General features: G+C 39.1%; 1 protein-coding gene across 2 annotated transcripts in view; it reads right to left on the bottom strand.

Moving 5' to 3' along the window:
* CSE1L (chromosome segregation 1 like) overlaps positions 1-18321 on the bottom strand; it is a 46735-nt gene that overhangs the window by 1771 nt on the left and 26643 nt on the right. For both annotated transcript variants that reach the window (XM_006929678.5, XM_045053510.1), the window contains 16 exons: positions 17308-17475; positions 17052-17181; positions 14929-14994; positions 14335-14537; positions 13531-13615; positions 11097-11158; positions 9822-9958; positions 8585-8688; positions 6836-6933; positions 4541-4691; positions 3970-4178; positions 3493-3590; positions 3306-3391; positions 2843-2924; positions 1336-1482; positions 42-273 (listed from right to left, as the gene is read on the bottom strand). In XM_006929678.5, coding sequence (XP_006929740.1) covers positions 42-273; positions 1336-1482; positions 2843-2924; positions 3306-3391; positions 3493-3590; positions 3970-4178; positions 4541-4691; positions 6836-6933; positions 8585-8688; positions 9822-9958; positions 11097-11158; positions 13531-13615; positions 14335-14537; positions 14929-14994; positions 17052-17181; positions 17308-17475 — 2058 coding nt within the window. The remainder of the gene's footprint in view (positions 1-41; positions 274-1335; positions 1483-2842; positions 2925-3305; positions 3392-3492; positions 3591-3969; positions 4179-4540; positions 4692-6835; positions 6934-8584; positions 8689-9821; positions 9959-11096; positions 11159-13530; positions 13616-14334; positions 14538-14928; positions 14995-17051; positions 17182-17307; positions 17476-18321) is intronic.

Genomic DNA, 18321 nt, shown 5'->3' on the forward strand with positions numbered 1-18321 from the left:
AAGTCTCCACGACTTAGAGTTCTGTGACAGCAGTCACTTACCCTTCCTGGACAGGCGGTAGACAACTTGTGAAGTGACTGTGCCAGGTGAATTTTGGGGTTATTGACCATTTGACCTACAGGATCGTGCTCTTTTTTCCCGGCAAATGCCAGTTGTGAGAAGGCGGTCTGATACCCTGGTGTATCTTCTATGTCAATAAAATGCTCTTCATCAGGAATGGTATCATCTTCAGGTAACTCAAAAAGGCCAATCAGGGATTGTAATAAAGGAGTCCTGAATTTGAAGAAAGCAAACAGATGAAAAATTATTGTTTACATCTTCAGAAGTATTTGCTTAAACAGCAATTCTTCAGAGATGCAAAATTAGACCCAAAGTCTAAAGAAAAAACAGTAAGGTAGCTTTGAAATGGAAGAAGAAGAAAAAAAAAAAAGCCCCAAATCATCAGATCCCTTTCTGGAAGAGGCAGCCTAAGTGAGCCCCAAATGCGGAAAGGAGATGCAAGAGGTCAAGAAAAGCCAGGAATACCAGACACCAACAAGCACAAGCATGCGATGTCTTCTCGTAGCCTATTCAATTTCTCCTTAAAAAGAAAATTTTTTTCAACGTTTATTTTTGAGAGGGAGAGAGACAGAGTGTAAGCAAGGGAAAGGCAGAAAGAGAGGGAAACAGGATCTAAAGCAGGCTCCAGCTAATAGCACACAGCCTGATGCAGGGCTCGAACCCACCAACTGCAAGATCATGACCTGAGCCGAAGTCGGTTGCTTGACTGACTGAGCCACCCACGTGCTCCAATATCTCCTTTTAAAGATTTAGGCCAGTTTGGTTGGGTGTCATAACAGTTCTAGATATCATGCAGACCAGGGACTTTCACCAGATTCTCAAAGGGACACATGAACCCTCCTCTAGTAAAGTTAAGGAAGCAGCAACAAGAGGTTTCTAGGCCCAGGGGTGCCGAGGTGGCTGTCAGTTGAGCGTCTGGTTCTTGATCTCGCCTCAGGTCATGATCTCATGGTTTGTGGGATTGAGCCCCATGTCAGGCTCTGTACTGGTAGTGTGGAGCCTATTGGTGGGGGGAGGGTCGGGGGGGGGGGTCTCTTCCCCACTGTCTCTACCCCTTCCCCCGCTTGCTTGCCCTCTCTCTCGCTCCCAAACATTAAAAAAAAAAATTCAAAGTTCCTTCTAGGCCCAGAAGTACCCACATGTCCTGTCTTGGATCTGATGGTTGCTAGTGGAGAACCCGAGATCAAATCCAATTCTCAGCCCTCAAGAAAATAAACTTATTTGAATTTGTAGTCATAAGGAAAGGAAGCTGTAATTTCTAACAACTTTACTTACCATAGCTTGGTATACTCTGTGTCCATCATTGGGGGACATTCCGTTAGTAATTTGGTTATTCCAACTGCACAAATCTTTTTCTCAACATTTCCAGAGACTTTCTGAATTTCAGGAATAATGATTTTTTCCAAAACCATTCCAAACATTCTATTAAAACAAATTTTACATTAGACTATCATTATAATACTGTGAAATTCTTAATGTTATTTACACTGACTCCTTAGGAATATAAGAGAATCCAAAATAACAAGTTGGTCAACTGAATGGCAGAGTCCTTGAGATGACAAAACAACAACAAAACCTCAGGCCTCGACTCTGTGGCCAAGTGCCACCAACAACTTCTGTGAAATACTAACGACAACTGTGCTCAAGGAGAATCTTCATGGCCACTTTGTCTCATATGCTTTAAAAAAAAAATTAAGAAATTCTGAAAAATTAGAAAACAGAAAAGCAAAGGAAGGAAGAAGGAAGGAAGAAAATGAATTACCCATCACCCCGCTATCCAGCAGTAACTACTTTTAACATTTCTGGATTATAAACTTCCCAACCTTCTATGTTTACACACCTGTAATCATGTGAAAGTTGACAGATACATTAAAACAATGATTTGGCCAACAATTCTAATATGTTCTTGCAGACATCCGAAAGTAAAGTTTTTCATGGTACTAAATGATGCAAAATCCTCAGTGTATACTCTACCACAAGTATCTGAAGTGGAAATAGTGGGTTATCAAGGATACTAGAAATTTTAGCTCTAGATAAAATAAAAGTGTGCATAGGTTTTCCTCTATAGCAAGATCATACCAGTGTAGGCACCCACTAGCAGTTCATGAAACGGATTTCCTCACAAACCTCTACTGCTGGAAAGCATATTTTCTGGCATGACATTTTAGGCCATCTGGAATTCTGGGGATATAATACCAATACAAGGAGCTACCTTGAACATTTTCTCCAAATTGTTCTCTTTCATTTCTTTCTATCCTTCCTTTCCTTATTAAATGGGAAATACTACCAAATTATACTCTGTCTCTACACTAAGTGAAAAGCAAGCTCCTGGAGACAACCCTGGCCATCAATAACACAGAACATTGGCTGGCAGAGATGGGGGAGAAAAATGTTTTGCAGGGGTTTTCCTTGCTACTCAACAGTCCTAAGAATATTTTGAAAACCACAAAGATACTATAACTCCACCAAGAACTATAAAACCATGCATAAAATAGAAATACTGATTTGTGCTTAAAAAGGTCCATTTTTTTACTTTAATAAATAAATTATAGGGGCACCTGGGTGGCTCAGTCTGTTAAGCATCTGACTCTTGGTTTTGGCAGAGGTCATGATCTCGTGGTTTGTGGGACAGAGCCCCGCAATGGGCTCCTTATTGATAGCACAGAGCCTGCTTGGGATTCTCTCTCTGCCCTTTCCCCACTCATGCACATGCTCTCTCCAAAATAAACTTTAAAGAAATTTTAATTGTATAAATTGTAATAAATAATAAAAACAAACTTACTTTGGTTGTATACCATCAAATATTTCTTGCAGTGCCAACGCCCCATACTTTATGCAGTACAAATTAATAAAGACTAAGAAGCCTGTTGAAAAGAGATATAGAGTATCAGTACAGAGGCCTCACTGTGCTGAACAAGCAATTCACCACTGAAGTCCTCCATGTGAAATATTCCTAATCATCAAAACCAATGGCTAACTGTGGCATCAGTACTTGCCTTTATTATACAATTTAACATACAGTACAGACAAAAAATGTTTTGATACCTAACTTTAGAAACTAACCTTTGGAACACAATATATTTGAAAGTGATTTGATTTAGTGTTTGGAAAATACAAACATCTTAAAATATTGTATATAGACAGCTTATAACTTGATAAAACATTTATATGTAACCAGAAAGTCTAGGAGTTTTAGCTACTTTCCTTCATTATTTGTGTAGGAATAGCCAAATGATTTTACTTACTCTTGATAAACTTTGTTGTTTTGGAATTCTGAAGTCTTTGGAACAGTAGAATGAAGATCTGCTTCCTGTACTGATCAACCGACTCACTGAAGAATTGAATAAAAGAAACAATGTATCAATTCAGCATCTTCTTAGCACCTAACAGTCCTTGAATAATCCTACAGTGATGTTTTATGCTCATACTCACGGAGGCATGTGCTCTATTATACTGTTTAGAAGATAAAAACCTTGGTGGTCATTGGCTTTGGATGCAATTAGCTTCTGGAACACACCTAATAACCCAGGCTACAACAAATTAAATCAAATAATCAGTTAAAGAGACAAGGATTAATTGTTCCAAAAGTTACATGTTAAATAGGTGATGTCTTGGAAAAGGGTGCATGCTAGAATAATCAGTGTTTTTGCTTCCGTTCTTACTTCTGAATATCCCATCGCAATAAGCCCTTAAAGTTAAGATCTTGAAATTAACCTACTGGACTCTTTATTTTCCAGCATGGAGATAATTAAAGGATACCTTATTACAATAATAAATCTACATTAATATTTTCTACTACTCCTTTCCTCACTGTTGTATTTATTTTAAATCAAGAAGTAAAAAAAACCTCTACCATCCTCAGTTTCTCTCAGCTACCTCAGAAACTTACATCAAAATAAATTCACTCACAATTTTGTCAGCCGCAGCACTTGCTATGGTGTTGGAACCGCGTTCTAAGAATGCTTGGAGAAGCCTCACTAGAGCAGGAATGTTTCCTGTTCTTTCCCAAAGCACCGGCTGAAGGAGATGAGGAAATAAGGCCATATAGGAAGATGGGATGTCATTTTTGTGTGTTTCCAGAAGCAAAGACATCACTTGAAAGACGTATGGAATAAATTCTGTTGATGAAAGTAAACACAGAGCTGTCAGATTCGAAAGCAATAGCTCCCATACAAAAGGCGCACACCTCTTAGGCAGGCTGCATTCTATTAACCCCTTTAATAGCTGTATTCACGGGCGCCTGGGTGGTTCAGTCAGGTGAGCATCCGACTTCAGCTCATGATCTCATGGTTTGTGGGTTCAAGCCCTCCACTGGGTTCTGCCTACAGCTCAGAGCCTGGAGCCTGCTTTGAATTTTGTGTCTCCCTATCTCTCTGCCCACTCTACCCCCGCCGATTGCGCTTTCAAAAATAAACATTAAAAATCTTTTTAAAAAAATAGTTGTATTCGGTAATGAAGAAAGTAACTTCCTTTAACTTACCTTGAACATCATTTTGTAAAATTTCAGTAAACACGAGAAACAAAGCTTCCTCAAAATTTACAACAGCAGCAGGGTTAGCTTTGCAAGTTATTCTTATGGATAAACATATTGCTTCAAACATGTAGTGATTGAAGTGAGGTTTGCTTGGGTTCTGAAATTAAAAATGAAACTTTATTACTGACTATATTAAATATCTAAAATAAAACACACCTACCCTTTCTAGAACACAGTAAAAGGCCATCTTAAAAAAAATCAGTATTAAAGCATTGATTACACTTGCCTGCATATATGCTGAAGTTTTGTAATTAACTTTAAAATTCAGAAAATATTGCCTTTTTCCTCGGAATTAAAAAAAAAACATTTTTTATTTGAGACACAGAGGGAGAGAGACCGAGCACAGGAGGGGCAGAGAGAGAGGGAGACACAGAATCCGAAGAAAGCTCCAGGCTCTGAGCTGTCAGCACACAGCCTGACGAGGAGCTCGAACTTGCAAACCGCGAGGTCATAACTTGAGCTGAAGTTGGACGCTCAGCCGGCTGAGCCACCCAAGCACCCCACCTCAACTTTTTTTTTAATGGGCAAAATCCACCACGCAAAATACCTCTGAGTCACAGAGAGATTACTACACAAGCATCAGCTCCCAGGGCTGTAAGGAACTCGTCTAAAACCCATGTGCTCTAGAGCCGTCACTATAAACAGTGGTGGAAGAAGCAAGCAGGGACATGTTAAGTCCTGGCTATGCCACTAGCCTTGTGTGGGACACCTCAGGCAAACCTTAACTTCTATGGGCCTCAATGTCTATATCTACATAGTGACAATCCTTTTTATTTTTAATTTTTTTTTGACGCTTATTTTTGAGAGTGAGCGAGCGAGGGTGGGGCAGAGAGAGAGGGAGACACAGAATCCAAAGCAGACTCCAGGCTCTGAGCTGTCAGCACAGAGCCTGATGTGGGGCTCGAACTCATGACTGCAAGATCATGACCTGAGCCGAAGTCGGACACTTAACCGATTGAGTGACTAGGCACCCCTGAGTGACAATCCTTTCTATCAGTGGTTTTCAATGTTTTTTAAAGGAACATAACCCTGTTTTCCTTCAAACGAAATCCTTCTCGAAAGGCTACCACAGAAAGTAGATGAACGCAGGAGATGGTTGGGGGAGGCCCCAATGTGTCTTCTATCTTAATCCTCCAAGGCCCAAAGCAGTCCAACACCCTTACCCAGAACCCAGTGAGAAAATGATCCTTCTCCAAAGTCCTTGTAACAGTTCCAAGAATTTATCTCCTTTCCATAGAGTCATTAGGAACAGGCATCTAAAAAGGAGTTTTGGCAGCCTTAAAAGGACTTTTATTTTCTAAAACTTAGTGTCAACAAATAGGAATCAAATTATCTATAAAATTTTTAATCAAAGGAATGAAATTTACTTGGGGGAAATAAGAATAAAGAGGACCAGGGGTGCCTGGGTGGCTTAGTTAAGTGCCAGACTTCAGCTCAGGTCATGATCTCGCAGTCTGTGAGTTCGAGCCCCATGTGGGGCTCTGTGCTGACAGCTCAGAGCCTGGAGCCTGCTTCGGATTCTGTGTCTCCATCTCTCTCTGCCCCTCCCCTGCTCATGCTGTCTCTCTCAAAAATAAACATTTTTTAAAAATTAAAAAAAAAAAAAAAAAAAAAGAATAAAGAAGACCAGACACAAAGGTCTGCACTGTTTTACAGAAGTCTAAGCAAGTAGCCTCTGTGTCCACTTGGTACAAAGTCTGCTTTCCTCCATCTAAGATCAGTCATCTTACTTTTTCAATTTTATTTACTAAAACGTTACTTTTTTGTTTTTAATTTTTTTTAAATGTTTATTTTTGAGAGAGACAGAGACAGAATGCGAGTGGTTAGGGGCAGAGAGAGAGAGAGAGGGAGACACAGAATCCGGAGCAGGCTCTAGGCTCTGAGCTGTCAGCACAGAGCCCAATACGGGGCTCAAACTCACGAGCTGTGAGATCAAGACCTGAACCGAAGTTGGACGCTCAACCGACTGAGCCACCCAGGCGCCTCAATGAAACGTTACTTTTAAAGTGAGAATAAATTAAATGAAACATTTTCAAGTTACTGGGCCTGCACTTAAAGGCGAGTGCTGCTAGGTCTCCAATCTAGTGACTGTCCACACTTCTCATATGTGTATTAATTGTTGGTCAGGAAGAATTCAGGGAACTTTTCCTATGCCCAGTCTATTGCCAGGGAATTCTGAGGCTCAAATAGTTTGAAGCGTAAGTTAAAAAGCAACTGCACTTTTAAAACTGATCTTGTTACCTTACTAACAGCTAATAGCTTCTGTGTAAGCTGAGTGATGAGGGTGGGGATGTAGGGGATTATGGCTTCTTGTAGGAGGGAAAAACTTCTCATGATAGCTGTAAAATATAAAAACAGCAAAAGTAAATAGTTAAACTTCAGAATAAAATCGTGATTAAGGAAAAAAAGTCCACTGATTCATCACCAAAACTTTAAGACCCTTAAGTAACCCCCAGATAGCTCTCTATATTTCAAAATAATCTAACTTTCCTTTCATCTTAAAATTAGGCCAGGGATTGACAACAAAATCTAGCGTGCTAGGAAATATTACTTTCAGAAGGCCTAAGGCTTAAAAGAATTAAAAAAGGGACAAGAAAAAGTAGTAAGTGACTAAAGAGGCAGACACAGAGCAGGAAAAAGGGTAGAACGACTGGGGGAGGGGGCAGGGAGGAACGACAGTAGCTGGAAGGGAGTGCAGTTTCCAGTGTCTTTCACTTAGAAATCAGTGGCAGGAAATGTTTAGCCCTAGCCTAATGGACACATCACAGCCCACCAAAAACTGAGAAAAGGCCACTGCCCATCTCCCCACAAAAAGAGAGAATAGGAGCCTAAAAAAAAAAATCTAAAAATACATGTAAAGCTATGGAGGTTCCATACTGCAAGAATACAGCCCATTAATAAATGCCTAAAAATATTATGCACAGATTACTAAGCTTAAAATATAAATAACTGTTTTTGCATGAGTAAAATAGATGTTTACTAAGTACAGCCACTACTGCATGCCAAGCAAGACAGCACAAAAAGTCATCATCTCATCTCCTCAACTTTGTGGATGCTTCTCCTACCTGAAGCAGACTCACCTCCAACTAGCTAACCACTGCTTATCCCTCACTTCCTAGAGAAAGCTTTTCCTGAGCTCAGTTTAAGGGGCTTAGAGGATGGATCGGTTCCCCTCCTCTGGGCTGGCAGAGTCCATTCACTCATTCATCCCCACAGTATTCATTGAGAAGGTATTACATACAGGTGCTCCTTGTATAGTCCAGGAACACAGTAATGGGACCACATGCCAGGTAACCTCACAGAAATGGACGTTAAACAACAGTAATCACACATCACTGTTGGGAAAAGAACGATACTGAAAACACACACGGATACACACCTATCCACATACATAAACACACGTGTACACACAAACACACAACACATGGCAGGCGCCCTGATTGGCCACGAGGGACAGTTTGTTTGAAAAACATCTATGAGTCAGACACAGCTAGGCTCTTGGAACGTGACAGCGAATAAGACTGAAATTGCCCCTCAAGTCAGAGCTGTCCGCACGACACTCTCCTAATGTAGCACCGGGCAGATGGTTTATAGCTGCCTGTGTCCTCGGCAGTAGCTCTATGAAGGCGGATCTGTGTGGAGTCTCTCAAGGGCATCCAGGTTGCACAGCAAAGATGTAACCTAGCATGCCACCAAGAAATGTCTGATCTGAGCTCTGCCCCCAAATTCAATCTAGGCAAAGAAGGGAGTTTGCTACTTTTTAACAAGAGGAGTATCTACATCAAACTAGGGTAGACTTTTTTTCTGAAAACACTTGTTTTAATATAATAGGTAAACCAAACATTTTCCACGTAAAGATATCTAAACCTACCAACTTCATAGCCAACAGTATCTGGTCCACGGACTATGAAACCTGAAGTACAACTCAGTATTTACCCCTGTAATTGGAGACGGGATTCTTATAGTCTGTACACCAGGGGAAAGGCCTACCTTTCATAATATATTCATTTTCTGAAGAGCCAGGAAGTGTGAGAGCTTTGAAAAGGTTTGTTAGCAGAATCTCAACAAACGGTGCGATTTCTGCGGCTGTAAAGCTATAGATGAAAAAACAGCTTTCAGTCACTGCCAACTCTTGAGCTTGTCACTCTGGAATACCCTTGGCAACCACTAAATCACACTTCTTGGCATAAGAGTAAGCCATCTCCCACCACTGATAATCAGCTGACAGCTTAGGAAAGTAACTGTTTACATGTGTTCATGTTAAGTCCCTAAAAAGGGCACATCTGTGATCAAACACAAACCAAAAGCCAGGCAAACCCGACATCATCTAAAGCCATTCAGGTCGTCCTTGGTTCCTATCTATCACTGTCGAGAACAGTACTCAGACTCTCAGGGTCTCAGTCATTTGTTTTTCCCGGAGGTGGAACAGATTCATAACTTCTGCATGAATTCCGGGCCTGAAGACAGGTACTGGTCTGACTCACCTCAGAGGATGTCCTTTCAACCCTTAATTGGTCACTGAGAAGATGTGTACTTCAAGTTCTTGATGAAGAAAAGAACCTAGAATTGTTTTCCATCTCTCACCCAAAACTCAGTTTCAAGAAATAACACTGGTGGATAATGGCCTGAAAGATCTGCAGACCATCCATCCCTCTACATTTATCCTCGGATCAGGCCAGAAGAGCTACCACCTAGGTAGCTTTCTTTCACTCAGCTATGTCGTATCTCCGTAATGAGTAATAATACAAAAACACCAGGTAAAAACAACACTGTCGCGTGACGGTGCTAAGATCACTCCCTTAATGAAGGCCCATTTCTGAGATGCCTTCTGAGGAACTGTTTTAAGTTTAATCTCAAGGACACCGAAAATTTTAACTGACCAAGTTCCTCTCTTTGCCTTGGTTTGCCAGAAGACAGCACATAAATTTCAGGAGCTTCCTTAATTCCTGTATAGGATCCTCTGACACCTATTTCCTTTTAGTAACCTTACCCCGTTATTTCCCTTTGCTCCGATTTCCTGTTTAACTTTTTGCCATTATGTATCTTCGTAGCATACTGCTTCATCCTTCTAGACTGACACACAGTATAAATAAATGAGGAAAAAGTACACATTTATTTTGCAAACTACTAATGAAATTATGAATATAGTCAAAGAGATCTCTGACAGCACAGAACAGTTCCCACCCCAAGCTGAAAAAATAAAAATTGCTTAGAATCAAATACTTACAGAGTGGCGTTGTTAGGTCCTCTCATAGTAAACAGCCTCTCAAGTGCATGTGCCGCGTAAGTATGGACAACAATGCTTTCAGCCTGAAGGTGATTAATCAAGAGAGGAATGGAGACTAAAAGATGCTCTTTCGGTACCTGAAAAACACAGTAACGTGCAAGCTTTAACTCAATGGTGCTACCTTAGAGTAAAAGACAACTGGAATAGAAGGGCTTGACGATTCTAGAAAGTGTTTCTTCAGCTGTTACAATGGGAGATGATACGGTTGAGAAATTAAAACTTCTATCTCCACGTAATGATTCAATTCACGTTAACTTTTCTTATTCTCCTTCTCTGAGCATTAAACTACGGTTAGAGTAAAATCTTACAGATAAAAAAAGAAGCACACCATAAAATAATATGGATAAGCACACTAATTTCATTACTACTAAGAATTATACTTTTCATTAGCAGGTAGTTCTTGGAAAAGTTATTCAAGCTCTTTGTGCCTCATTTTTTCTTCTAAAAAAAGAGGTGGGGGCAAAGATAAGAATACTAATCTTCATTAGAAGCCTCTAAAAATTTAGAACACCCATTCATTACTCTTTAAAATAGAATAGCTTCACAAGGTTGCATGTAACCCTGGTAACTACCTGCCAAAGACATAAAAATTATAAATCAAGAAATTGAAGAATCATCCATAGGAAATAAACTGTGGCATATTCTTATGATGGGATATTACACAACTATTATGTACGTCTACTAAAATGAGTAACTCTCAAAAACAATGTTAAGCACACACAAAAAAAACAAGATGTGTAGACCAAACCTATAGCATATCATTTATACAAATAAAATTTTAAGCCTATAAAATACTACAGAATTTTTATGGAAACAAGTTATGTAGTAAAACCATAAACACACGAGAATAAAATTGGCCAAAAATACAATGTGAGAAACTCCACAAGACAAATGACTGGTTTCTCCAAGAACTAATAGTCACAAGAAAGGGGAAGGAGGACCTCTCTGTTGTAAAATAAGAGATAAGAGACAATCAACCATAAACAATGTGTGTACCTTGTTTGGATCCCAATTTTTAATAAAATCACTATATAATGATATTTTTGAGACAAAGGAGAAATATAAGCATGGTCTGGATCCTAAGTTAAGAAGTTATTGTTAATTCTGTTAGATGTGGATGTCAAGTATGACTGCACGGCAGGGAGAGAAACTGGTATACAATAAAACTCTTAAGAGATTAACTGGTATAAAACATGTAATTCAAAAGCTACTTACTTGATTCCTAAAAATCATTATGTATTTGATACCGTCAGCTTTAAGGACAGGAAATTCATTCACTATTAAAAAAATAAAGCCATAGTTATTTAAGTGCTAAAGACCACTACTCCCAAATTGGTGACATTATTGGATCTTTGAAACAGTTTGGTAACCAAAATGTCAAGTAACTGAAAATTACATAAAGATCTACTATGTAGTTATTAGTAAGATTATGAGTAATTTTATTTTTTCCCCTTGTTAAGTTTCATTACAAATGAACATGTACTACTTACATAACTGAAGGACCACAAACTAATGACCATGTATCAACTTCTTCCTAGAAAGGAAGCTATTCTGAATCAAGAGTATGTGTCTCTGGATAGAATTTGCTTTAATATTTGTGCTACCGAAGTGAGCAATGGCTGGGATTTGCTTTAAACTACTCTAATTATGGGAAAATAAATTAGTAAAAAAGATAGAATATTGGTCAATTATTAAAAATTCTTGAATCTATCCAGATTCAAGGTACATTAAAATATTCTCCCTTTTAGTGTATTTAAAAATCCATACAAAAGTATTTTTTTTCTTTATTTTTAATATTTATTTTAAGAGAGAGAGAGAAAGAGAGAGAGAATTCCAAGGAGGCTCCATGCTGTCAACACAGAGTCCAATGCTGGCCTTGATTCCACAAGACTTGAGCTGAAATCAACAGTCAGACACTTAATCAACTGAGCCACCCAGGTACCCCCAAAAGTTTTTTAAAAAGGGATTAAAAAAAAGGGGGGGGGGGAATACATAAGGTATCTTAATCAACATACTTTCAAAAACAGAAAATTATCCTTAAGACTTACTCAGTTTCAAGTACTTTAAATTTGCTTCAATTTTTAAGATTTCTGTTTTTATTTTTTTCTGCCCTTAAATATAAAAATATTTTTAAAAATTTTAAAATTCATTGTCAATTGGCTAACATACAGTGTAAAGTGTGTTCTTGGTTTTTGAAGTAGATTCCCATGCTTCATCACTTACACACAACACCCAGTGCTCATCCCAACAAGTGCCTCCTCAATGCTCATCACCCATTTTCCCCTCTCCTGCCCGCCCTCCCCTCCCCCATCCACCCTCAGTTTGTTCTCTGTATTTAAGAGTCTCTTCTGGTTTGCCTCCCTCCCTCTCTGTAACTATTTTTTTTTCCCCTTCCCTTGGGGAAGACGATGGGGGCATGGTCTTCTATTAAGTTTCTCAAGGTCAACGTATGAGTAGGATTTCGGTTTTTAAATAAGAAGGAAAAGAAAACTAAAGTATAATTCCTACAGGAATTTGTAGCTGAGCTACAAATTTCGTTTTAGTTGTTCCCATTTTCCTTCTACACAAGCAACATCTTCTTTAGACTGTTCATTTCAACTGGGCAAGATCTGGGGAAACCATGTGAGATTTTATTCAGTAAAAGAAGTAACTGCAACAAGGATAGGAGCCATTTTTTTGAGTGTCATGGTGATGCAGAATCCGTTATGACTTTTGCCATAATGTTAGTTATTTTGCAGTATAAAATAACAAGCAGGGGTGCCTGGCCTGGCTCAGTTGGTAAGAGCACGTGAATCTTGATCTCAGGGGATCATGAGTTCAACTCCCACATTGGGTGTAGAGATTACTTTACTTACATACATACATACATACATACATACATACATACCATTGCAAGTAAAAAATGTTGTAAGCTTGGAGTACTACGTGGCAATGAGAAAAAATGAAATATGGCCTTTTGTAGCAACGTGGATGGAACTGGAGAATGTGATGCTAAGTGAAATAAGTCATACAGAGAAAGACAGATACCATATGGTTTCACTCTTATGTGGACCCTGAGAAATTAACAGGAACCCATGGGGGAGGGGAAGGAAAAAAACAAACAGGTTAGAGTGGGAGAGAGCCAAAGCATAAGAGACTCTTAAAAACTGAGAACAAACTGAGGGTTGATGGGGGGTGGGAGGGAGGGGAGGGTGGGTGATGGGTATTGAGGAGGGCACCTTTTGGGATGAGCACTGGGTGTTGTATGGAAACCAATTTGTCAATAAATTTCATATTTAAAAAAAAAAAAAAAGAAACTATGGTCTTGGCAGAAATAAATGATTTTAGAACAAAAAAAAAACAAAAAAAAAACCAAAAAAAAACCATTGTGATTACATATGTATGAATCTTAAATAAAGTATTTTTTTAACTTGGAAAAAAAAAAATGTTGTAAGCTGTATAAAAAACATTTTTAACAGGGGAGCCTAGGTGGCTCAGTCAGTTAAGGGTCCCAAATCTTGATTTCAGCTCTGGTCTGGACTCCATGGGGTTCATGGGATTGAGTCCTACATTGGGCTCTGCACTAATAGCGTGGAGCCTGCTTGGGATTCTCTCTCTCCCTCTCTCTCAAAATATATTAAAAAAAAAAAAATCCCCCCCCCCAACTCACCGTTAGCTGATTTTAAATCGGGGAGAATGTGATTCACAAAGAACTCAGTCAGGTTTACAAGTTCATTTGCTTGTGTAATTCCATGCTGAAAAACAAATTTTTAATATGAAAAAATAAAATGAAATACTTCTATCTATCTAACACATAAGAAATTAAGGCAACTTTTAAAAAACAGGTTAAAAATGGAGATGAACACTTCAAATCACAACTGCTTAAATATATTAAAAAAAAACAAGACTTTTTTAATAAACAAGAAAGAAGCGTCCCTAAATTAAAGAACAGCTAAATTTAAATTTAGCACATTTTATACACCAAGTCTCAGTGAAGGGAATCCATCAGTTTTTTTGTCCAGGAGAAAATGAAGTGCTTCATACATCAATGTCAACTCATCTTTGGAGACTATATGATTCTCATCAGAACAAACAGGTTACCTAGCAGAGTAGGCTGCATCATTAGAAATCTATTACTTCTTTCTGATTTCTGTGGTTACCACCAAGACTATTTAAAAAATTTTTTTAGCGTTTATTCATTTTTGAGAGACAGAGTGCGAGCAGGAGAGGAACAGAGACAAAGAAAAAGAGGGGGGGGGGAGGGGGAGAGGGAGAGGAAGAGAGAGAGACAGAGACAGAGAGAGAATCCGAAGTAGGCTCCAGGCTCAGAGCTGTCAGCACAGAGCCTGACGCGGGGCTCGAACTCACTGACCTGATCATGACCTAAGCTGAAGTCGGATGCTTAACCAACTGACCCACCCAGGTGCCCCACTAGCAAGTCTATTTTAGAAACAAAACTACATTGAAGATTCACCTTCTGTGTTTGGGCTTTTGATGCCAACGATGTCACGAGGTAAATGGCTGCATCTTTGTGTTTCCAGTTGACAGACGGATTTTTTGCATATTCCTGCAGCATGGAATTAACATAACCAGAGAAGATTCCTGTCACGGGTCCCTCAAAAAACTTGCACAATCCTCGTACTAGATCACAAGCAGCCCTGCGTCTAGTATCAATATCTATAAAATCAAAGGGAAATATATCACAGGATAAAGAAACCACCAATTGATCAAGATTATAAGGCAAAAAATTGCCATTTGATAGCTATCAACAACATAAACAATGAAAAAGACCATTATTTTATTCACAAGACACACAAGAATGGGAATGACACTAAAAAGATTATCGTAGTAGTTACACACTAATAAGTATGTAAGAGACAGAGGACATTCAATGCTGGACACTTGGATAGAACTCAGACGAGAGCTGCTCTTAAAGGTGTACAAATTAAAGGAGGAAAGGCAGTTGAGACAACACACTTACTCTGACTACTCCTCCTCCCCACAGTGACAAGAACTACTTTAAAAGTGCCTTGCTATCAGACTAACAGTTAAAAACCAAAATACATACCAGATCCTTCCAAATCTCTCCTTATGTACTCCTCAGAATTATCTTCAAAGGCTTCTTCATCGGCAGCTACAAAGAGAGATGGCATTCCAAATAACCCCTCAAAAGACATGACAAGGCACTGTACTTTCATAACTGAGTACACAGAAGAGAATGTAGACGTGCCATGTTTTATAGCCAAGTGTTCCTAACAAATGACGACTTGGTGTATTCTTTTTTAAAAAATGCTTATTCATTTTGAGAGAGTGACAGCAAGAGCAAGACAGAGCATGGGCGTGTGAGCTGGGGAGGGACAGAGAGAATCCCAAGCAGGATCCACGCTGTCAGCGCAAAGCACAACACGGGACTTGATCTCACAACCGTGAGATCATAACCTGAACTGAAATCAAGAGCTGGAAGCTAAACTGAGCCACCCAAGCTTATATATATTTCATTTATTCTTAATCATTACTTAGAGCACAAATGCCACCCTGAGAGGGTAAGTATAGGTAATTCACACAGCTCACCTGTTCTAATGTGATAGTGTCCCCAGAATGGGACTTTAACCACCAACATCAAAAAGGTGACTGCTGGAGCCCAAGCTGGGGATGCCAACTTTTTATTCTGCTAAATAAGGACATTAAAAAACCAAATAGCCTAACAAATATAACCACCATTATTTCATAAAAGTCATTTCCACACCAATAAAAGTAGGATGGACAATATCAGAATAAAGATCTGTCCTTTATAGTTTCATGAAAAAAACACAAAAGGAAATAAAGCCTTACATGATATTGTCCTTGATTCCTTTTAGTTCCTGATAATTTGAGTGAGAACCACTGATCTAATGAATACTTTAACATAAAACACAATTCCTTCCATATTTACTACCTGTCCTTCTCAGCTCTAAGAAGGAGAGACAATTTGTACACTAATACTCTTAAGGCTCTCTTAACCTTAATTACAAACTAGGTGGGCTTCAGCTCTGTATTTACAGGTTATCAATCACTTCCGCTCTCAACTACACTGTTTGAAAACTGCTATCTGCCTTGGTGAAACACTAACTCAAACAACACCATCCTGGATGGTTTACTTTCTTATCCATGGAATAGGAATTTTTTTAGTCTTATTCAATATTTCTGTGAAAAACCCTCCACAGTGTAAAACAAACCTCACCACAGTGATACAAATGTCTTTTATTTTTAAAATTTATTTTTTAATGTTTTATTCATTTTTTTTTGACACACACACACACACAGTGTGAGCGGGGGAGAGGCAGAGAGAGAGGGAGACACAGAATCCGAAGCAGCCTCTAGGCTCTGAGCTGTCAGCACGGCGCCCCACACAGGGCTCAAACCCACGAACTGTGAGATCACAACCTGAACCAAAGTCAGATACTTAACCGACTGAGCCACCCAGGCCCCCCCTCACAAATGTCTTTTAAACTACACTTTGTCTTAGTGTAGAAAATAGGCAGTAAGTGTGGGGGGGGAACCCCAGTGGCTCAGTTGGTTAAGCATCTGACTCTTGGTTTCAGCTCATGTGATGATCTCACGAGATCAAAACCTGGCATCGGTCTCCTCGCTGACAGTGTGAAGCCAGCTTGGGATTCTCTCAAAATAAATAAACATTTTTTTCAGAAATAGGCAATTAAGTGACTGCAGAAGTTTTAATTAGCAATAAGAAAAAAATCAACTGGCTCAGTTGATTCAGCGTCCAATTCTTGTTCAGCTCAGGATTCTCTCTCTCCTTCTCCTGCCCTTCCCCTGCTAGTGTGGCATGTGAGCTCTCTCTAAAAATAAATAAGTTAAACTTAAAAAAACTAGGGCGCCTGAGTGGCTCAGTTGGCTAAGTGTCTGACTTTGGCTTAGGTCATAATCTTGTGGTTCATGGGTTCGAGCCCCCACATCAGGCTCTCTGGTGTCAGAGCAGAGCCAGCTTTAGATCCTTTGTCTTCCTCTACCCCTCCCCCACCTGCACGTGTGTATACTCTCACTCTCGCAAAAATAAACATTTAAAAAAAAATCAGACTCAATATATTATATAAAAAGCAGCAGGGAACAGACTTACTAAACTTATACTAACATACTCTTTAAAAAAACAAGCTTTTAATCTTCTGAAAAGGCTTCAGACTTTGCCATAATTACCTCTAAATTCCATGTTAGGCACGATAACCTTTTCACAGATACTTGTCAGCGTGTTCTGGTCCTCAAACAGATTCTTATAGTGAGGTCTCTCACAAACTGAAGCCAGAAACTGAATTGCATTACTTACTAACTGGGAAAAAACAAAAACAAAAACACAAAAACAGGCATATTTTTAAGAGCAAAACTAAATCATTTCTTTCTTGGGGGAGGTAGGGAGGGAATGTCTTAATTATCTGTCTCTCCACCATCATCTTACCAAGTCATATTTAACCTCTTGACCTGTTGTAACCAGTAAATTCCAGATGGCTGTGACAAAGCGAGGCAGGTACCGCTGAAATTCCTCATCATACTTCTGTGCATAGAGCGCAGCATTATCACAGATCTGGGATTTTAAGAGCTCCAACAAGCCGGCTTCCTCTTCATCCTCATATAAGAGAAAACAGAAAACTCAAACATACACGTATAATGTTATCATACATAGAGAATAGCTTTAATTCCTGAAACAAACTCCTTAAAAATGTAATCCAAAGCCTAGTGTTACAAATGGCATTGATGCCACTATCAATTTATTCATTTAGTCTTTCAAATACAGAACAAATGAAATACTTCTCATTTATTAATCAGTGAGAGTAATTTCAAGTTTTCAAGTTAAAAAGACTTTTCTTGGGGCGCCTGGGTGGCTCAGTCGGTTAAGCATCCGACTTCAGCTCAGGTCACGATCTCGCGGTCCGTGAGTTCGAGCCTCGCGTTGGGCTCTGTGCTGACAGCTCAGAGCCTGGAGCCTGTTTCAGATTCTGTGTCTCCCTCTCTCTCTCTGACCCTCCCCCGTTCATGCTGTCTCTCCCTGTCTCAAAAATAAATAAACGTCAAAAAAAAATTAAAAAAAAAAAAAAGACTTTTCTTCAGGTTGTTGAATTATAAAATATTTACATGTTAAAGTGAAAATAATGTATTCCTACAGAAATCTAAATGATAAAGGCCATATCACACTTTCCTTTGCAACATGGTCAGGTGTCTTGCTATCTCCTCCCAAAAGGCTGTCACTTCAAATATATAATGCTGTAAGATTCTCACCAACAATACTCTGGTTATAAAGTATTAAACAGCAAACTAATTCAGGGGTCAAACTACGGTCTGCAGGCCTGCTGCCTATTTTTGTAAGTAAAGTTCTACTGAAATACAGCCTTGCTCATTCCTTCTTTACATTTATATAATTTATAGTATTGCCTATGGCTGCTTTCAACTCCAAATGGAGGGCTGAGTAGTTGGG

This window comes from Felis catus, chromosome A3 (genome assembly GCF_018350175.1).
Source record: "Felis catus isolate Fca126 chromosome A3, F.catus_Fca126_mat1.0, whole genome shotgun sequence".
Lineage (NCBI taxonomy): Eukaryota > Metazoa > Chordata > Mammalia > Carnivora > Felidae > Felis > Felis catus.